The 22,144-nt window shown below is 42.9% G+C and overlaps 1 protein-coding gene across 2 annotated transcripts in view; it reads left to right on the forward strand.

The window, feature by feature from the left end:
• The window catches only part of plxnb3 (plexin B3), an 88,511-nt gene extending 72,021 nt beyond the window's left edge, over positions 1-16,490 (forward strand). For both annotated transcript variants that reach the window (XM_042408795.1, XM_042408794.1), the window contains 30 exons: positions 73-181; positions 301-417; positions 1,946-2,059; positions 2,627-2,717; positions 2,806-2,975; positions 3,067-3,218; positions 3,324-3,429; positions 5,084-5,220; positions 5,466-5,642; positions 5,724-5,889; positions 5,986-6,117; positions 6,264-6,368; positions 6,542-6,703; positions 7,845-7,996; positions 9,125-9,225; positions 9,357-9,574; positions 9,689-9,867; positions 10,512-10,578; positions 10,693-10,839; positions 11,150-11,230; positions 11,322-11,400; positions 12,631-12,734; positions 12,890-12,977; positions 13,615-13,781; positions 13,912-14,072; positions 14,157-14,304; positions 14,428-14,492; positions 15,018-15,093; positions 15,174-15,248; positions 15,420-16,490. In XM_042408795.1, the coding sequence (XP_042264729.1) occupies positions 73-181; positions 301-417; positions 1,946-2,059; positions 2,627-2,717; positions 2,806-2,975; positions 3,067-3,218; positions 3,324-3,429; positions 5,084-5,220; positions 5,466-5,642; positions 5,724-5,889; positions 5,986-6,117; positions 6,264-6,368; positions 6,542-6,703; positions 7,845-7,996; positions 9,125-9,225; positions 9,357-9,574; positions 9,689-9,867; positions 10,512-10,578; positions 10,693-10,839; positions 11,150-11,230; positions 11,322-11,400; positions 12,631-12,734; positions 12,890-12,977; positions 13,615-13,781; positions 13,912-14,072; positions 14,157-14,304; positions 14,428-14,492; positions 15,018-15,093; positions 15,174-15,248; positions 15,420-15,524 (3,751 nt within the window). In that variant the 3' untranslated portion in view covers positions 15,525-16,490. The remainder of the gene's footprint in view (positions 1-72; positions 182-300; positions 418-1,945; positions 2,060-2,626; positions 2,718-2,805; positions 2,976-3,066; positions 3,219-3,323; positions 3,430-5,083; positions 5,221-5,465; positions 5,643-5,723; positions 5,890-5,985; positions 6,118-6,263; positions 6,369-6,541; positions 6,704-7,844; positions 7,997-9,124; positions 9,226-9,356; positions 9,575-9,688; positions 9,868-10,511; positions 10,579-10,692; positions 10,840-11,149; positions 11,231-11,321; positions 11,401-12,630; positions 12,735-12,889; positions 12,978-13,614; positions 13,782-13,911; positions 14,073-14,156; positions 14,305-14,427; positions 14,493-15,017; positions 15,094-15,173; positions 15,249-15,419) is intronic.
• Positions 16,491-22,144: the final 5,654 nt, after the last annotated feature.

Raw genomic sequence — 22,144 nt, forward strand, 5'->3', positions numbered from 1 at the left:
CACACACAGTGCATAACAAATTATGAAGGTGATGATGATGATGATGATGATGATGATGATGATGTGTTTCAGGTGTCTGGCATGTGTCAGCAGTGTGTGGAATTGTAACTGGTGTCCTCTGGATCAGCTCTGCACTCACAACCTCAGCTGTCCAAACCAACACATCATCCTCAACCAGAGAGTAAGACTGCTGTCTGTCTGCCTGTCTGTCTGTCTATCTGTCTGACTGACTGACTGACTGACTACCTGTCTGGCTGTCTGTTTGTATGTATGTCCTCTAACCCTGTCTCCTGTCAGCAGGAGTCTCCTGGCCCGACCTCCTGTCCTCTGGTCTTTGCCCTGCAGAGCTCTGCCTTAGTGCCTATGGGCCTCAGCACCACTGTGGTGCTAAAGGGACGAAACCTGGATGTTTACACGGTGAGAACACCTACTCTATTTTATCACTTCCTTAACTGTTTGTTCACTGTGTAACTGAACCTGTGAGAGAGAATGTCACAGGTTAAAGGTAGAAGATTTAGAAACCTGCATTTACATCCATGAGAGGGACAGATTATTAGAAACAATAAAACACAATTGTTCAGTACAACAGTAACTGAACCAGCAGACAGCATCAGCAACTGAATCAACGGTAGCTGAACCAGCAGATAGCATCGGCAACTGAATCAACGGTAACTGAACCAGCAGACAGCATTGGCAACTGAATCAATGATAACTGAACCAGCAGACAGCATCAGCAACTGAATCAACGGTAACTGAACCAGCAGACAGCATCAGCAACTGAATCAACAGTAACTGAACCAGCAGACAGCATCAGCAACTGAATCAACGGTAACTGAACCAGCAGACAGCATCGGCAACTGAATCAATGATAACTGAACCAGCAGACAGCATCAACAACTGAACCAATAGACAGCATCAGCAACTGAATTAACGGTAACTGAACCAGCAGATAGCATCAACAACTGAACCAGCAGACAGCATCAGCAATTGAATCAACGGTAACTGAACCAGTAGACAGCATCAGCAACTGAACCAGCAGACAGCATCAGCAACTGAGTCAACAATAACTGAACCAGTAGACAGCGTCAACAACTGAACCAGTAGACAGCATCAGCAACTGAGTCAACAATAACTGAACCAGTAGACAGCATCAACAACTGAACCAGTAGACAGCATCAGCAACAGAACCAGCAGACAGCATCAGCAACTGAGTCAACAATAACTGAACCAGTAGACAGCGTCAACAACTGAACCAGTAGACAGCATCAGCACCTGAGTCAACAATGACCGAACCAGTAGCATCAACAACTGAACCAGTAGACAGCATCAGCAACTGAACCAGCAGACAGCATCAGCAACTGAGTCAACAATAACTGAACCAGTAGACATCATCAACAACTGAACCAGTAGACAGCATCAGCAACAGAACCAGCAGACAGCATCAGCAACTGAGTCAACAATAACTGAACCAATAGACAGCGTCAACAACTGAACCAGTAGACAGCATCAGCACCTGAGTCAACAATGACTGAACCAGTAGCATCAACAACTGAACCAGTAGACAGCATCAGCAACTGAACCAGCAGACAGCATCAGCAACTGAGTCAACAATAACTGAACCAGTAGACAGCATCAACAACTGAACCAGTAGACAGCATCAGCAACTGAACCAGCAGACAGCATCAGCACCTGAGTCAACAATGACCGAACCAGTAGCATCAACAACTGAACCAGTAGACAGCATCAGCAACTGAGTCAACAATAACTGAACCAGCAGACAGCATCAACAACTGAATCAACAGTAACTGAACCAGAAACTGAACAGAATCAGTTCATATAGTTTGGTACTGTTGTACTGGGTTATTTTAAATTGGAAAGGAGTTTGTCTTTACAATATATGTACAGATGTATTTAAATGTGCAAATATCTGTCTCTCTCTCTGCAGGACGAGGCTCAGTATGTGTGTGTTGTGGAAATTGAGGGAGTTCAGTTCAATCTGACAGCTACTGTTGAGAAAACCCAGGACGACACGCACACCTTCACCTGCAGCCCACACCAGGTAACACCCACACACTTGTTGGAATTGGAAAGAAGTGAGGTTATCAGACCTCTCTCATCTCTGCTTGCAGCTCCAGGCTACATTAGCTGCTACTAGCATTACACACCACAATCTCCCACCCAACTGTTGATGATCCAGTAGTAGGTAGTACAGGCACCAGGTTTTTGACAAGGAATAGGAATGTGTGGAATGAAAAAGGTGATATCTCTCATTATGCTGCATCGATTTTCAGTAAATTTTTTTAAAAAACTGTCCATCATCAGTATGCTGATATTGCTGGAGGGAACTGATAAATCTATGCAGGAGTCTTTTGGACAATAATGTTAGGTCTAATTTTGCAGCTCTGTATGCAAATTAGATGATCTGTAGTTCTCTGAGTCAATACCCTGTTAAATTGAAAAGTTGTGGTGACACATGTTTTGCAGGTTTATTTACTAATCCTATTTTTAAAAGTATTATTGTGCAGATTTATACATCAGATGCAACAGCTTGATTCAACCTAGTTAGTCTGTAACTGGAGGTCGTTTATGATGATTGATGTTAATAATGCTTTCTGTGTCTGTGTAGTTTCAGTATGCGGTCAGTCAGCTTCAGTATTTGGCTACTGTCTATCTGAGAAGAGGACAGAGACGCATTGATGCCTCACCGGGCCTCCGACGTAAGAACCTCACCTGTGTTTGTGTGTTTGTATGTGGTGTGTATGATATAATTGGCTGATATTTGTATCTGTTTCATTTGTTATCCAGTCCAGTTATATGACTGCTCAGCCGGCCAATCAGATTGCTCGCAGTGCAGGGCAGTGCCTGAGGAGTACGGCTGCGTCTGGTGTCCAGGAAGCCCCTCTCCAAGCTGTGTTTACAACCAATCCTGCTCCAGCATTCCTGCAGACACCTGCCCGCCTCCTCAGATCACACAGGTGAACCGACCAAACCGAGTCTGTGCATCTGTAGAGGTCTTGTTTGTTGTCGTGGAAACAACTGTCTTTATGTCCTTCTGTCTGTCTGCAGGTACTACCTGTCTCCGGTCCTCTGGAGGGGGGAGTCTTGGTGACCATCACAGGCACAAACCTGGGGATGAGGTATCAGGATGTGGTGGGCGGAGTCACAGTGGCAGGTGTTCAGTGTCCACCCCAACCTGAAGGATACCAGATCTCCACCAGGTAACATACACACAGATACAGGTCAACATTGTGCTAAGTTATGCAGAACCATAATGAAATGAACTGTACATGTCTGTGTGTCTGTGTATGTGTGTATGTTTGTAGGGTTGTGTGTGAGCTGCAGCCCAGCGGAAAGCAGAGTGTGGGGCCTGTCCTTGTTACCGTGGGAACAACCCCACCTGGGAAGTCAATGCAGAATTTCACTTATCAGGTGAGAGCAATGACCGTTGACGGATTAGAGTTTCAGTGCCCCAACTGACGGCTCCCCACAGAGCTCCTCACATCATTTATAAAGAGTCCTGGCATCTTTCGACACTTTGAAGGGAACTCATTTTGCCCCCCTGTTTCTGTTGTTTCATTCTTTCAGTCACTATTAAAAGCTCTAAATCTTGTATGAAGGTTAGACTGTAGATAAGCTGGGAAACTGAGAGCTGCACCTTCAGGTTCAACTCCCTTGGAACTACCACAGCCCACATCTCATGCTCCTTCTTATCCATCCATCTTAAGACCATGAGATTCTTAAACTCCTTCACTTAGGGCAGTGACTCACTCCCACTTGAACGAAGTAATCTGCTGTTTTCCAGCAAAGTACCATGACATCTCCGAAGCTTCACTTGGCTGGAAACCATCTGGCTCACAGGCTGATGAAGTTATCAGAGCCACAAAGCATTCACAAAAAGCAGAAGTACAATCCTGAGTCCTCGACTGCACCTTCAAACTCTGTTCATGAAAATCACAAACTGACTCTGAAAGAAGACACAACTCTCATTCTGGTTATACAAGGACCAAATGGCTCATAACAACGGCCTTAGTGCCCCATACCACTGCAGTATCCTCAGAAGACAATGTTGTAAACCTTCTCCATGAATCCTCCTTTCCAACATCCTGGCATACGCTTTCCCAGAGAGGCTGAGCAGTTTGATAGCCTGATAATTGTAGCAGACCCTCCAGTCAGAACCACCACCTCTGTCTGCCAGTCTGCATTACTAAAAACAGCCTAGGCCCTAAGTGCACCCTCCACTCCCCGCCTCCTGAATTATCTGACTTACTCAGAACCTCTTTGAGGCCAAATGGTAGTCCTAATCCATGGCCTCCACAAAGTCCTCCCACACCCAAGTTTTTGCTTTGGTGACTTTCAAACCTGCAGCCCCTCTGGCCTCCTGATATCTGTCTGCTGCTTCAGGAGTCCCCTGAGCTAACCACCCACCAAAGGACTCCTTCTTCAGTTTGATGCCACCACTGACAGGCACCAAAGACCTTCTGACCACAACTCCCAGCAGCCGCCTCCACAGAGCACATCCACTCTTTCTCAGACAGGCTGCTCATCAATCACCTCCTCCAGGTTTCTCAGTCACTGCCCACCTGTTAAAGTTGTCCAGCAGAACTATGGAGTCCCCAGGCAGAGCCATCTGCAGGACCCCACCCAGAAGGCCACATACTCTGACGTGCTTGTTCGGTACATGAGTACAGACAACAGTCATAGCCTTCCCCTCCAAGAGGTGGTTGCATTTAGGCAACTCTTTGTTCCCCAGAGAAAACTTAAACACAACTAGCTGTGAGCTTGTCAGTATCTCTACACCAGACAAACACCTCTAAACCTGGGCAACTCCAGAGAAGGAGGGACTCTGGACTCTATCCAGCAGTTTGGTTTCAGAACTGGTGCTGTGCTCTCTGGTAAAACCAACAATATCTAATTTAGTATCACTCCACCTCCCTAACCCACAGCTTTGCCTGCCACACAGTTGGTTCTATGTTGCATCTTTAGACTGAGCCTGACTCCATTGATATACTAGACTATCCTAAACCTGAAGGAAAAACACAGTAATGTTTTCAAATCTAACCTGTGTGTCTTGTCTTGTGTGCAGGACCCACAGCTCCTGGATCTGGTTCCTGATAAAGGTCCAGTCTCTGGAGGAACCAGACTGACTATCAGAGGAAGACAACTGCTGACCGGACAGACCTCTGACCTGAATGCCTTCCTGGGCCTGCAGCCCTGTTACATGTGAGTACTACAGTACTACTACTACTGCCACTAATACTGGGCACCCAGTCCTGCTACATGTGGGCACTAAAGTACTACTACTACTTCATCATTTGATTCATGAATGTCTGGCTCCACCTGGTGGAAACAAAAACCTGACTGGCATGTTAACATCTTCCTCTCCTTTTCTCCCTGTTTCCTCTCCTTTTCTCCTCGTCTCCTTGTCTCCTCTGAATGTCTCCTCTCCTTGTCTCTTCTCTCCTCAGTGTGGAGGAGGTGAATGACACTCAGCTGGTGTGTCAGACTGGTTCCAGTAATCAGACCGGTGGAGTTCCAGTTCGTGTTTTTTTCGGTAAAGCCGAGCGGTCTGTTCCCAATGTTACCTTCCGTTACCTTGACGACCCCGTCATCACTGACGCCACACCTGCCGAGAGCTTCTATGCGTAAGAACCTGATCCCTGATAGTCAATAATCAGTCGTCACATAACCCAAACCTCTGTCCTGATGGTGATTTTTGTCCTCAGAGGCGGGCGTATCGTCATGGTGACAGGCAGGAACCTGGACGTGGTGCAGCAGCCGATCATAGCGGTGTGGGTGGAGCCTCTGGAGGTTCAGAGGGTGAAACGGAGAAGGCGATTGGCTCTCCTCACTGCCAAGCAGCAGCTGGTCTTCAACAGCACCATGACAACGGTGAGACAAACCGGCCAATCACAGAAGAGTCTGGGCCTGTAACTGTGTAGTTTTATTCAAACTGTCTCACTTCCTGTCTGTCTGTCTGTCTCTCAGGTGTCGGAGCGCTGCTCTGTCCTGTCATCCTCTCATATGACCTGTCCGACCCCCTCAGTGACCCCAGAGGTCAAAGTGAAGGCTGTTTGGTTTCAGCTCGACAATGTCAGAGTCCACTATGAGAGCATCAAGGTACCTGTCTTTCTCTCTAAGACATATTAGTATAAGTTTTACAAGATAATGTGTCAGTTGAATACAGTGAGGATATTTGACTTTGGGTCTGATGGAGTAACCTGTCTGTCTCTCTCTCCCTGTTTGTCCACCTGTCTGTCTCTCAGGGTAAAAGCTTCACTTATTATCCAAACCCACAGCTTTTCCCTCTGAATCGAGAAGATCCAGACGCTCCGTACCGCTTCAAACCAGGAGGAGTGATCGCTGTGGAGGTGAAGTACTGACAGATCTACTGACACTTGTCTGTTTTATGTCTGTTCGTGTGATAAACTACTGAACTGTTTTTGAACATACTACCTTAATGAAGCTTCAGCCTGCTCCGTCAGTATTTGAGCTTGAACGTGTCTCTGTCCTGGTTGCCATGGTGACACTTGGCATCCCTCAGGGTCAGGAACTGACCAGAGCGATGTCCAGAGAGGAAGTGAAGGCTCAACTCGGAGATCAGGAGTGTGAGGTGAAAACTCTGGACAACACTCACCTGTACTGTGAACCTCCAGAGATCCAACCATTGAGTGTGGACGACAGCAACGAGCTGCCCAGCCTCAAGGTATATATATACACAACACCTGTGCAATCAAATGCAACCCAATACAACAGCTCTGCCATAAATTGTACTTTTATGACGCTTATACATTTTCAGTTTTTGTTGACTATGTCAGAAAGGTAAAAATTCTACTTTATGTTTATTATTGAGGTTGTTGTGGGTGGTTGTGGTGTACTGGAGTGTGTTATATTGAAAAGTGTTCCTAATATTTTGTCCACCCCATTGACATACATGAGGAGGGCAAAATATTAGGAATTACCAGGAATGATTATTCTATACAGCTGGGAAGTACTGAAGGAAAAAGTGATATAAATGTGAATAAATTCATGTACTTATTAAATGTATTAGAGCTGCAACGATCAGTCGATTAATTGATTAGTTCAAAGAAAATCAGTTATTCTGATAATCTGAATACAATTGATCATTTCAGACATTTTTGCTGGTTCTAGATTCTAAAATATGAGGACTTCCTGCTTTATTTGATCATATATGATAGTAAATAATATAATAATAATAATACATTTTTTTTATACAGCGATTTTAAAAGGCACTCAGAGACACTTTACATAGATAAATGAACGGCAAAAGGAAGTTACACAAAACAACAGAGCAGCAGGAAAGACATAGTGTTCAAAGTAGAAAACAAATGCAGTAAAAGAGAATAAAAGACAAAAGTTACAGAGTAAGAGCTGAACATTAAAATAAAATATTTCTGATTTTTTTGAACTGTTGGTCGGACAAAACAAGCAGTTTAAAGACACCACTTTGGGCTCTGGGAAGCTGTGATTGAAGTTTTTCACTTCTTTTGAATAATGAATCTATACATTAATTTAGAAAATGATTGGCAGATGAATCGAAGATGAAAATAATTGTTAGTAGCAACTTTAATTTTTTTCATTTTTCATTTGGTCTCTACTGGTTCTCTGTCATTCTTTGAATGAAAAGGATATTGAACTGCATTATATCTGATTTTGAAAAGACAGATGATAAGATGTTCCACTAATCAGCTGAGCTTTGTGTTTAGAGTTGCTAGAAAAAACCCTCAGTGAGACATTAATTCACTCAGACATCAAAAACAACCATTTAGATTAAAACAAACAAATAAATAATTTCTAAAAATTCTGTCTGCCTGTCTGTCTCACAGGTGGTGATGGGGAACCTGCAGGTGGACCTGGGATTGGTTCAGTATGACAGTGACTCTCTGCTGTCTCCCGTCCCATTGGCTGCTCAGATCGGTTTGGCGGCGGGAGCAGCTCTCATCATCCTATCAGTGCTGGTTGTCATCCTGATGTACAGGTGAGAATCTGTCTGTCTGTAACTGTGTGTGTCTCTGTTATATTTTCACTGTGACCTCATCTCACACTCTGCACTACTTCACCTTATGTTATAATTTTTTTTTTCTTGACTAAATTTAATTCCTTAACATGAATTTCCCCCTTTTGTTTCTTCTGAAGTAGCTTTAAGTTAGTTAACATCATTTTATTCCTCTCTGACTGACTGGACAGATTCTGTACAGTTATGCTCACATTACATGCTGAAGTGGCCCAAATCTGATTTTTTTAGTCTGCAAGTGACTCAGATCATATGATATCATGATGACATCAGATCTGGGCTGCTTGTATATGTGGTCTGATTCATATCCAGTCTCTCTATGAGACCGCTGTCAGAACAGTCAGACTGGAGATTATGTGGTTTTTTTAACGTCTCATTTCTCTGTGCATATTGCCTTTTGTTGTCATTCAGTGCCGGTACCCTCACAGCCCGGTAAAAATAAACATGTAGCCTTCTCATTCTCATCTTCATCATCTGTTTTATCTGACAACCCTCACAACAAATAATCCTGGACGTCTATGTTAGCACATTCATGTCATCCATGTTTATGATTTGACATTTGCACAAAGTACATTATTGTTGTTATTCTTGTACGCATATGGCTCACATTTCAGTTTAATCTGCACATATGTGGCAGTTTAGGACCTTAACAGTGTTTGCACTGGAGCTGCATACATGTCACTTACAAACATGAATATGAACCATCAATAGAAAAAGATCAGACCCGACTAAAAAATTGGAATTGAGCGTTAAGGCCTGTAATGTGAACAGCACCCAAGATCATGTTCCAGCTCTTCACTGAAGCTTTGTAATGTTTCCATAGAGTGAAATACTATAATTAATGGCTGCACCTTTTCATCACATGGAAATATCCTACACGTCAGGATCTCCTCTAGAATTTTAAATAAAATTATGAAATTTAAAAAAAAAGTTTGGACAAACCTATAACAAGCTGCTGCTTGTTATAGGTTTAATAGGTTTATTTGAGAAGAGATCATGCTTTAATATTCAAGAATTGTTCATTCATCACAACTGCTTGGCTTTCTGATCTGCTTGTGTTTTGTGTTTCTGTGTGTTTTTGTGTGTGTGCAGGAGGAAGAGTAAACAGGCTCTCAGAGATTATAAGAAGGTTTTGTTGCAGTTGGAAACTCTTGAGATCAATGTGGGAGACCAGTGTCGCAAAGAGTTCACTGGTACACAAACACACTCATTAAAATGCACCAAAATGTCTAAATTATATAAATGAACCTTAAAAGATTGATTGAAAATCTGCCCTGGATGTTTGTATGTTTGCAGCTATAATTTCTTTTTCTCCTGTTTGCAGACCTGATGACAGAGATGATGGACCTGAGCAGTGATGTTGGAGGACCAGGTCTCCCCCTGCTGGACTACAGGACATACGCAGAGAGAGTCTTCTTCCCTGGCCAGCAGACGGCACCGCTGAGCCGCCAGCTGGACCTGCCGGAGTCCAGGAGGCAGACTGTGGAGCAGGGCCTCCAGCAGCTCAATAACCTGCTCAACAACAGACTCTTCCTCACCAGGGTGAGTTGGCGGTGTGGGTAGCAGGAGGTGATACAAATGTAGCCTACCTGGTCTCAGATCAGGAGACACCTCGACCTGCAGGTAATATTTATGTATTTATGCTCTGTCTCTCAGTTCATCCACACCCTGGAGGCCCAGCAGGGCTTCTCTCAGAGAGACCGGGGTTACGTTGCCAGTCTGCTCACCATGGCTCTGCACGATAAGCTGGAGTACTTCACCGAGGTCATGAAGACTCTGCTGCAGGACCTGGTGCAGCAGTATGTCGCTAAAAACCCCAAACTCATGCTACGCCGGTATGTAAAACAAACACACCTTCATATCAGGAATATGTCAACTGCAGACAAGTTTAAACAAGCACATAGGGGGTGTTTCTTGTTTTAAACCTGTTTAGTTTCCAACGAATACCATCAGTTTTTAGATTTCTTTCCCTTCAGACTTCCACTGGTCTTAGTTCATTTCACTAAACAATGAAAATCAGCTTGAAGAGACTTAAGATTACTGCATAGTGAACCCTTCACAAGGACCTATTATGTCTGATCACATTGGAAATGTTTTTGTAGGCTTGGAAACTGGCAGCATTTTTTATTGTCCATCAGTCTTTCCACTGTCAGCCACTTATCTAATCCAGTGGAGCTGACTGCTGGCAGCTAAGCTGAGTATCCCAGGAGATGCCGATATGTTTCAAACCCAGACAGGGTAAACAATCCCTCCAGTAGCTGTGCACCAGACACCATGGTCCCATTAAAGTGACAGAGCTGCATCTTCAGCTAAAAGATGCAATCAGATCACCAAACTGTCAGCATCTGTCCAGGAAAATCACAGAATCAGTGACCTAAGACTGGGTGTTTAATCTGACTTGAGGATTGTTTGTTTGTCCTGACCTCTTCAAGCATGTACAGTAGCTGACCTGTCTGTCTCTCTGCTGTCTTTACTTCAGGACGGAGACAGTTGTTGAGAAGATGTTGACCAACTGGATGTCCATCTGCCTCTACTCCTTCCTCAAGGTAAAAGCCTGTCTGTCTCTATCTGTCTGTCTGTGATTTTCAGTAACCTGTCAGATGTCGCTGCCTTGCTGCTTGTCTCACTCTCACCTGTTTGTCTGTCTGTCTGTCTGTCAGGAGGTGGCAGGGGAGCCTCTATACATGCTCTACAGAGCCATAAAGTATCAGGTGGATAAAGGGCCAGTGGACGCTGTGACGGGAAAAGCCAAACGGACACTCAACGACAGCCACCTGCTGCGAGAAGACATTGACTACTGCGCTGTGGTAACCATGGCAATGCACACATACTATATGATGTAACAGACTCCTGACAGCCAGTCAGAGAGCATAGTTTATGTGGTATAAAACTAATTTAACACAAACACTGAATCTTTCTGTACCTGACTGTCAATTCAGTTCAATTCAAATAGCTTTATTGGCATGAACAAAAACATATTGTTGCTGAAGTAGTTGAAGAAGATTCACATATATTACATATTACTTACTTACTTACTTACTGCTGCAGTCCATTCTTTGATTGCTATACAATATCTGTCTCTCCCTCTCTCTGTACCTGTCTCTCTCTCTCTTGCAGACTCTGACAGTCTTGGTGAAGAATGGAGTCGAGGTTCAGCCTTGTCCTGTTAAAGTGCTCGATACCGATACTATAACACAGGTACTGGTCGGTCTGTCTGTCTGTCTGCCTGTTCTTCACCTGCTGGTCTTTCTTTCCTCACCTGTCTGTCTGTCTGTCTGTCTGTCTGCAGGTGAAGGATAAGATCCTGGATCAAGTCTACAGAGGAGCTCCATTCTCTCAGAGACCAGCAGCCAACAGTCTGGACCTCGGTACACACACACCTGTCACACCTCTGTCACATCTGTCAAATCAAGTCAAATCAACTTGATTTATATAGCGCCAAATCACAGCAGAAGTTATCTCAGGGCCCTTTTCACATAGAGCAGGTCTAGACTGTACTCTTTATTTACAGAGACCCAACATTCTCCATGAGCAAGCATTTGGCGACAGTGGTAAGGAAAACCTCCCCTTTAACAGGAAGAAACCTAAAGCAGAACTGGGCTCTAGGTGGGCGGCCATCTGCCTTGACCAGTTGGGTTGAGAGAGAAAGAAGGAGGGGAAGAGGGGAGGGAGAGACACAGAGAAGCATAACAACAACAATAATAATAATAGAAATATGACTAATAATAATAGCAGAGGCAGTGGGTGTCAAGTTGGACCACAGGGACAGCAGGCGGTTTGCAGCCGAAGGTCACCTGCGAGACGAGAAAACACAAATCTACGGGGAAGAAGCCAAGTTATTAACATGCATTAATAGGACCTGAATGTGTACAGATGGAGAGGAGGAGGAGGAGAGAGGAGCTCAGTGCATTAAGGGAAGTCCCCCAGCAGTCTAGGCCTATAGCAGCATAACTAAGGGCTGGTCCAAGGCGAGCTTGGTCGGCCCTAACTATAAGCTTTATTAAAAAGGAAAGTTTTAAGCCCACTCTTAAACATAGAGAGGATGTCTGCACCCCGGACCTAAACTGGATGATGGTTCCACAGGAGAGGAGCCTGATAGCTGAAGGCTCTGACTCCCATTCTACTTTTAGAGATTGAGGAACCACCAGTAAGCCTGCATTCTGGGAGTGCAGTGTTCTAGTGGGGTAATACGGTACTATGAGCTCTTTAAGATATGATGGTGCCTGACCATTAAGGTCTTTGTAGGTGAGGAGATGGATTTAATTCTACTCTGGATTTTACAGGGAACCAATGCAGAGAAGCTAAAATGGGAGAAATATCATCTCTTTTTCTAGTTTTTGTCAGTAAACGTGCAGCTGCATTCTGGACCAGCTGGAGAGTCTTTAGAGACTTGTTGGGGAAGCCTGATAATAAGGAATTGCAATAATCCAGCCTAGAAGTAACAAATGCATGGACTAGTTTTTCTGCATGTTTTTTAGACAGGATGTGTGTGAGAAAAGCCGTCACACCTGTCACATCTGTCAAACCTCTCTCATACCTGTCAGGCAGGATTTTGGTTGACAGCTCATTCTGACCGCAATTCTGTGTTTGATTGACAGAGTGGCGTTCAGGTCAGGCAGGTCACCTGACCCTGTCAGATGATGATGTCACAGCAGTGGTTCATGGTCGCTGGAAACGACTCAACACGCTGCAGCACTACAAGGTACCAACAACCAACCAATCAGCACTCCATCTGCTCCTCTACACTTCCACTCTTCCTCATGTCCTCTTCTTGTTCTGTTCCTCTTCACCTCCATGTTTATGTCCCCTCCTTTAAATGTTGGATCAGTTTATGACTCTTCTCTCCTCGCCCTTCAGGTTCCAGATGGAGCTACAGTCGCTCTGATTCCTCGTTCTCAGAGTTCTAGTGGAGTTGGAGTCAACCAGGTTTTCCAGACTGGAGAAAGTAAGAACTCATCTAAACAATCTAGAACATACAGAACATTCAAATCCAGAAGCATGTATGACATCTAGAGCCCGAAATAAACACCACAATATAGAACATATAGAACCCAATATGGAACATATAGAACCCAAAACGAACACAAAGAAGACTACATAGTATCTGGAATTAACTCATAGAGAACCACTTTCAACACCAAGAACACAACATTTAGGCCCTCTGGAACATTTTGAATATCTAGAGCCTGGAACATCTATAATATCCAGAACTCTGAGCCAAAACAAAGAGTACCATATAGATCCTGAAATTAATTAATAGAGAACCATCCAGAACATTTAGAAAATCTAGAACCCAGAACCAACACATAGAGAACCATCTAGAACATCATGAATCCAGAATAAACATAACAATTGACCTGGAAGCTGGAGATCTGGAACACTCTTAAATCCAGAACAATCAAGAGAAAAAAGCCATCTATAACATCTAGAACCCAGAACCAACACATAGAAAGTAATCTAGAACATCATAAACATAACATCTAGACCCTCTCTGGTTCTCTCTGGCTCTCTGCATGAAATTACGCTGCCAATGTTTCGTATTGGTCGTGGTGGTGATTGACCTCTCTGTGTGGTTGCTGTAGAAACACCGATGCTGGAGGGCGAGGAGGAGGAGGGTCTGCGTCTTTGGCACCTGGTGAAGAGCAGTGAAGATCCTGAAATCCCAAAACACAGAAAGAGCAGCATGAGGGAGAGGGAGAGAGCCAAGGCCATACCTGAGATTTACCTGACCAGACTGCTGTCCATGAAGGTAACACTCTCTGTGTTTCCTCGTCTCTCTACCTGTCTCACCTATCTGTACCTGTCTCTCTCTACCTGTTTCCTTCCATGTCTCTCTCACTCTCCACCTGTCTCACCTGTCTACTTGTCTCTCTCTGTAGGGGACTCTGCAGAAGTTTGTGGACGACGTCTTTGTGGCGATCCTCAGTACAAAGCGTCCTCCTCCTATCGCCGTCAGATTTTTCTTTGACTTCCTGGACGACATGGCCGAGAAACACGGCATCGACGACCCTGAGACCGTCCACATCTGGAAGACCAACAGGTGAGACAAACCTGCCTGCCTTACATTTACTGACAAGAAAGGCTGCAGGCTGTCTGTGTCTCTAACCTGTCTGTCTCTCACCAGTCTCCCTCTCAGGTTCTGGGTGAACATCCTGAAGAACCCTCAGTTCGTGTTGGATGTTCAGGTCTCCGACAGCATCGATGCCGTCCTGTCTGTCATCGCTCAGACCTTCATTGACTCCTGCACCACCTCTGAACACAAAGTGGGACGGGTACGACCAGTCTGTCTCTGTCTGTCTGTCTGTCTATACTCAAACAGATACGTTATGTGACTAATGAACTACAGTCTGTGTGGTTTAATCATGTGACCTCATGATAACTCTCTATCCAATCAGGACTCTCCTGTCAACAAGTTGTTGTATGCCAGAGAGATCCCTCGATACAAACAGCTGGTGGAGAGGTGAGACAGCTTCCTGTTATCACCGTGTTAAACATGCACTCACTACTGTACAGTTACCATAGAAACACACCATAGAAACACATGCTTACTAGTGTATAATTGCCATAGAAACACATGCTCACTACCATAGAGTTACCATAGAAACATGCACTCACGCTCACTGCCCTACAGTTACCATAGAAACACATGCTCTCTGCAATATTGTTACCATAGGAACACACGCTCACTGCAGTAATTACCATAGAAACACATGCTCACTGCCTTAGAGTTACCATAGAAACACACGGCCATTGCCATACAATTGCCATAGAAACATTCACTCACTACAGCAGAGTTACCATAGAAACATGCACTCACGCTCACTGCTGTACAGTTACCATAGAAACACACTCTCACTGCCATACAGTTACCATAGGAACATACTCTCACTGCCCTTACAGTTACCATCTTGTTGATTGTCTGTAAACATGTTAGCCAGAGTACTAATGTGATGCCATATAATTCTGTGTGTGTGTGTGTGTGCAGGTATTACAGTGACATCCACAGCGCCGCATCAGGCTGTTACCAGGAGATGAACTCCACTCTGACTGAACTGTCTGGGGTCAGTAAACAGAAACTCAACTATAGATTAATGTCTGAGAACCAATGAACAGTGATTTAACTGTGTGTGTCTCTCTGCAGAGTTTCGCCTCCGAGATGAACAATCTTGTTGCTCTGCATGAACTCTACAAGTACATCAACAAATATTATGACCAGGTAACACACACACACACACACACACGCACACACACACGCACACACACACACACACACACACACACAGACACACAGACACACAGTTCAGAGTCTGATTACACTGATAACTAAAGAAAAACAAAAAATATACATGTTTATACCTGTCTCTCTCTGTACCTGTTTGTCTCTCAGATCATCATGTCTTTAGAGGAGGACAGTTCAGGTCAGAAGATGCAGTTGGCTTACCGACTGCAGCAGGTCGCCGCCCTGGTGGAGAACAAGGTCACTGACCTCTGATGAAGCACTGACCCCTTGACCCCTCGAGCCCCCACTGAGGATAAATATGCTTCCTGTTCAGCGGCTCTGAGACACTGAAACCCTGAAAATCATTGAACTCCTGTTAACACTGTGTCTTCCTGCTGTGTGCATATGTGTGTGTGTGTGTGTGTGTGCATGTGTTGGGGTTATGAGGTTTTTATAGTCAGACTCAGGAGATCCCAGTTTTTTAGATTCTTCACACTGTAGCAGCAGCAGTCGAACGTTTACTTCATGTTGCTTCTCAGCAGCTTTTAAGTTAATTTTTTTTTAAAGTCATTTATTGTTTTTATTTAACAGAGTTTTTTTATGTCTTTATTAGACAGCGACAGTAGAGAGGTGACAGGAAACAAGAGATGTAACAAAAGTCCCTGGCTGGATTCAAACTGAGGATGTTGTGGTTCATTATCAGCATCTTAAGCCTAGAGCGCCTCCTGAAGGTGCTTTCAGACAGTGAGCGGCCGCCATCGTGTTTTTTTGTTTCACTGCTCAATAGAGCGGCTTGTAGCTTAAAATAGAGAAAATAGTTTTATCCTAAACTGGATCATTAGACTTTGAAGATGATGTTGCTCTGATACTGTTTGTCCTCATTGATCTGCCAGTTCTCTGCTGGTGAAAAGGTGCATCATTCAGGAAACTCAGTCAGTAAAATCAGCACCTGTATTGTTCCAATTGGTTGCCATGGTTACATGGTAAGCCATAGCAGGAAGTTGAAAAAGTTGAACCATGATAAATGCCAATGGCAGACAACAGCAGCAACCGCTCGCTCCCTGAAAACACCTTTAAGGGCTTTTTAAATTGATCCAGTCTTCTATCACGTTAGCTGAGTCTAAGGACCAGTCAGTGAAGTATTGATCAGTAAATATCTACCAATCATCTAACTCTCTGCTGGCTGAAAATCTTTAAAGTCCCCCTCCAGTCAAAAACATGTTTTGCTTATTGTTACTACGGCTGAATGAATGTTTGAGCTTCACTGTGCAGATTGATGTATGTGCAGCGTTTGACACTAGAAAGCTGTTTTCACATCTATCTGCTGAAGGAGGAAAGTTTCTCAGTGCTCACAGAACATCTCAGTTTAAAGTGTAATTTGTGTAATACACGAGTGTAATAGAAAATTTCCAGTAGACATACATTGAGAATAGACTTTTCAGGAGACATTTAGTGTCCAGCATTCATTTTTAATTTGAAATTTGCATATTCATAGATTTTTAAATTTTTAATGAGGGAGAAGGAGTGATGTCATTTTACAGATTTTAATGAGATCATTTAACTTTTTTTCAGGCAAAAACACGACAGATAAATGATTATTCAAAGTATTTTATATACATCTTAAAACATGTCTGGAGGGGATCTTTAACAACAATTTGAACCAAAAGTTTAAGATCTAAAATTGAATTATAAAGCAGCAGCTGTGTGGCTGCTCTCTCTCAGATTTTAGTAGAAAGTTTAAACACAGAATATCAGAAAGCTGCAGCAGATTAAATCTCAGCCTGAAACTAACCTGAACTCAACCAAACCTCAACCGACACCAAACTTATTCTTAACTTAAACCAACCTGACAGCAGTCTGTGATGGAAAACGACAATCTAACCAATCAGATCAGGGAAAAAATCATCATCACCTGCTGCCTTGCACTATATTTCCCAGAGTTCCTTGCTGTTCTGCTGTCTGTCCGCAGTGTGAAGAGTCAGAAAGCACAATTTTACTTGTTTCTACTGATCACGTGTATTGATTATTTGATCTGCTGATTGAGACATGCTGGATGTTTTTTTTATCCACAGTATTGCTAACAATATTTTTCTGCCTTTACAACTGAAACCAGCAACGTCTCTGCACGTCAGTAACTTTAAAGATCCCGAGATTTAAGGATTTTGGAGTTTTACTGGACGCAATAATAAAATCAGGGAAGGGTTTTTAAATCACGTTTTCAGTGTGATTCCAGTTTCCGCCCATTTCTTATGAATGGAAGCTGAAGCTATTGTAATTTAATCTTTTACCGGGAGCTCTTCAGGTAAATTCGACCACTGACGACCTCTTGACCCGTACTCGTTCTAAGTCTTTCCAGTCTTCCTCAGTTCCTGGTTGAGTCCAGATTTACTCACCAGGGGTTCTCAGGTTTGTCCAAGTACCAGTGCTTAATTGTTTTTCATCAGCACACAGCAGATTAGTGGCTTTAAGCAGGACGACAAATATAGATATGAAATAGACTAAAAACACTTGTTACCATGGAAACCTTTCAGTACCGTCGTAGATAAAAGTGCTGCTGAGGTTAAAGGTTTTTTAAAAGGTGGAAAATGAAACAGTTAAGTGTTGACAAAAAAGAACTTAATTTCAAATGTACCATCTTCACGGGTCACATGGTGCCAATTCTTTCAGATCAGATGAGCTCTGAAAATTAAATGCATCATATTCGGTTTGAGTCGGTTTTCCCAGATTTTGGACCCGTGAAGACATTTTCAGGATGAGGAGCGTTTTCTTCTCAGATCAGGTTATTTAAAGTTGTTGAAGTTAATCTCAGGTTCAGTTCACGTTAGTTACAAGATGCTTTTTCAATTGAGTACATTTATATGGACTCTTCTTCTCTATGGTAATATCAGGCTCCGCCTCCTGTCAATCACAGCCAATTCAAGCCAACAGACCAATCAGAACCAGACTTTCCAAACAGACCAATCAGAACCAGACTTTCCAAACAGACCAATCAGAACCAGACTTTCCAAACAGACCAATCAGAACCAGACTTCCAAACAGACCAATCAGGACCAGCAGGTGATAAAGCCGGAGAATCACATATGTTGTAAAACAGAAGTATGAACAGAAGCTGGAATCACACTGAAAGTTGAAAATTAAAGTCCAACCTGCTGAATGAACAAAGAGCTGATAGACGATAAAAACAATCGGAGATCTGGGGGGAGGAGTTTAAACTGTGTGTGTGTGTGCTTGTCTGTGTGTGTGTATGTGTGTGTGTTAGTTACTAACTTATTGTGTGTACATACTGTAAGTCCTATTTATATCTATTTATCCCAGCTGTGCCTTCACTCTTGCAGCTAGGTGGCGCTGTCTGTCTGGTTTGACAGCAGCTTTATTGATCATGGTTCCCAGTGTACCATGGGGAGATAAATTAATGAAATCTTATCATGTTATTACTCATTACTTATCGTGTCCAAATCCAACATCACACCCGAACAGTCTGAGGAACACTGGATATGCTAAACAGCTAGCATAACTGGCACAACATTATGCTAGGTGTTCTTGTTTGAAGCTTGTATAACAAACAATATCTGATATTTGACGAGACAGTTAGCATAGCATCACATGTACTACTTATTTCTACAAACGGCTAGTATTACAAGAAACGCTAGCTCTTTGTTTAACCTAGTGTAAACAGTGTTATGCTTACCACAACAGTTACAATTGTTGACAGGTGGGTAAAAGTGTATAATATTACTAAACAAACACCTCCTGTCAATGTGTCCTTGAGCAAGACACTCAACCCCAAGTTGCTCCCGATGGTCAGGCCAGCGCCTTGCATGGCAGCTCCGCCGCCATCGGTGTGTGTGTGTGTGTGTGTGTGTGAATGGGTGTTATGTAAAAAGTCGCTATATAAGTGCAGTCCATTTGCAAGCAGATATCATATTTGGTGTTAAGTGCAACACACAGCGTCCACCCACAGCACAAACCTGACCCCATAGAAAGCTATAGGTGCAGGTGTTTCGACAGGACGTTTGCAATGTGTGTTCCCCTTCATAATGATGCTGATTATAACCATCTGATACACAGTCGTGGAGTGGTCATAGAGAGAACAAAATATCTATTGAGGCCATGTTTTACTACATTGAGCACTCGAAATGCTATTGCATGTGCATAAGATATAATTCGTTCCCACTTTTTGATTCATCCGTGAGCACGAGATACAGCTGGCATATATCTCTTTTTTTATTTAGGGGACAGCAAACGGTGTTGTTGAATGAGTTGTGTGCGTCTTTATGCACAGTGGGTATACTTTGATTAAGATGTACCGTAGTTGTGTGATGGTGACTGAATTGTTGATACAGTATATTCAGCTCTCTGGATATACAGTTATCCTATGCGCAGGAATTAACCAAAACATGGGAACAAATAGTAACACGTGGCCTCGATATATACATATTTTTCTCTCTATGACCACTCCAGGGCACCATAATCTGATGCTATAATAGTTACAAAACTATACCAACAGCTTGCATATCCATTGTTATGCTAGCTACTTTTAGTTACTTTACTTGGTTCATTTGTATAGATACACGTTACACTTTTTATCTTTATGTTCTGATATCAATCAGCTGTACTGATAGGCTGAATCCAAATGTCCAGACTTTCTGCACTCGCAGACTTAGAGACTTCACTCGATATGGATGTGACAATGTAAATGAAAGCAATAATAATTATTAGACAGGATGTCGCTGGTTTTAGTCCAACTGGGAAAAACAATGGGCTCATGTACAAAGTGAAGAACTTCAGCTGAGGGTTTAATGTGAATATAATATCAGTGTTTATGCTCATGTAAAGGGACAGTTTTGCTGTTCATATCACCCATAATCTATCTCTATGTAAAGTGTCTGTGAAGATTCTTAGTCATCCAGGTCATGGTTATCCAATGAGGGTTGAATTGAGGGCAACTGGACGAAGGGCATCTCTTCCCAGGAGATTAAACAACCATTTACATGCAGTTAGAACTGAAGAAGCCCCTTTGTTGAGAGGTGAAACATCTTCAAGTATCTACAACCAAGCCCAGTTGCCCTCGATTCAACCCTTCTATGTAAAGCAACTGCCAAACGAAGGAACTGTTCAGACAAAAACTCTGAGATCATTAGAGGGTCAAAAAACCTGACAACTATGAAGTCTGAAGTCTCAGAGTGTATTTCATCTTCAGGTGGCCTCACAGATCACCAATTTTTGCCAGGATTCAGTCTGCACGTCCAGAGAGCGGAAGTTTGGATTCAGCAATATAAACACAGAAACCAGGAGATTATGAGCTGTGTCTCCATGGAAACAATTTATCGTTTAAGCTCTTAGTGTCTCTTCCCGCTCTCTGTGTTGAGTTTTCACAAAGTGAAGACGCAGTCAAGGTTTTACTTCTTCTTCATGGTTTCAGCTCTGCTGTTGACCTGGACTCCTGACAGGATACTTCCTGGACTTGTGCTGTATGTTTCTCTGTGTAAATGGACTGTAACTGAGACTGAACCCACCAGGCAATAACAGACTCTGACTGCCAGCAGTCGTCTCTGTCTCAGAACCGAAACAGGAAACTGACAGATTTTGTAATAAAGTGAGACTTTTATTGAACGAGCTTCCTGCTGACTGAACGCAGCCTCTGTACTTTTCTTCTTCTTCTTCTGATATTTCTGATGATTATCTCTGTTTAATCGGAACGTTTCTCCTCTGTGTTTTTGCCTTGCGTGTTTTTTGAGCCTGTGTTTGACCCGTAGTTGTAGTTCTCTGATCAGAATAGACTTCTGCATGCGTGTGATGATGATGATGATGAAAATGAAGATTTATGGTGCTTCTTCAAGATAATTTTTTGTAATAAAGACAAGAGACGGGGCTTAAACTCCGCCGTGTCACTGATGTATGTAAAGTGAGGACGAAGGTCACAGTCTGACCTTTGACCCTCCTGATCTCTGTACAGTTTTCTAATCTTCTGGGACATGATGAAACAGATTCTCAGCTCTGATTGGACGAGCTCTGTTTGTTACTGAAATGTTTTTCTACAAGGGAATAAAAACTTTAAAGGGTTTGTATAAAATAAATCCAGGATCAGTGTAATGAAGCACAAACTGCTTTTCTACTGACTGTGTACAGTTTGCTAACAATGTGTAAATGTGCCTGTAAATACCTGTCTGAGGATGATGATGATAATGATAATGATGAAGACGAGTCAGTGTGTGTTATGGAAATGTGTTTTTATTGTGGAGAGGCAGGAGGCCAAACACAATTTGTATCATGTAAAAATAAAGTTATAATTTTAACATTTCCCTGTCTGTGGTGTGTTGTGTTATTACACAATACCCAAGTTTTAGTACTAAAAACAAAATTATATTTGTTTGATACCTTAGAAAAATAAATCATGTTTGTGCATAAGATTTATATCATATATCATTATAATATCAGGATCCATATATTGTATTTTAATAGTATCAGGATCCATATCTTGTATCTTGATATCAGTTGGTATTCAGTTGGTTGTAATCTGCAACTTCGCCACTAGATGCCACTAAATTCTACACACTGGTTCTTTAATGCAGGGATTGTCAACCTTTTGTAACTTAAGGCCTACTTCTGATTGTTAAAACATTTCTGAGGACCACCTTTCCAAATAAATGGGGAAAAAAAGCATGACAAAACTGGGCTGTAAATATGTTTTATGCCACTGTCAGCTGTAATAACCAAAATAAATATTATGTTTACCCTCAGTGAGACATTTGGGCTTCTGGGAAATAATGAGATCAAGTTGTGGTGGGGTTGGTGAGGGGCTGACATGCAGAGTAGCATTCAAAGTTGCTTTCATTATGTTTCTTGCCTTTGCTTTTTGTGACAGCCACAATCAATGGAAACCCCTGACTCAC

The sequence above is a fragment of the Thunnus maccoyii genome, chromosome 4 (genome assembly GCF_910596095.1).
Source record: "Thunnus maccoyii chromosome 4, fThuMac1.1, whole genome shotgun sequence".
NCBI classification, from domain to species: domain Eukaryota; kingdom Metazoa; phylum Chordata; class Actinopteri; order Scombriformes; family Scombridae; genus Thunnus; species Thunnus maccoyii.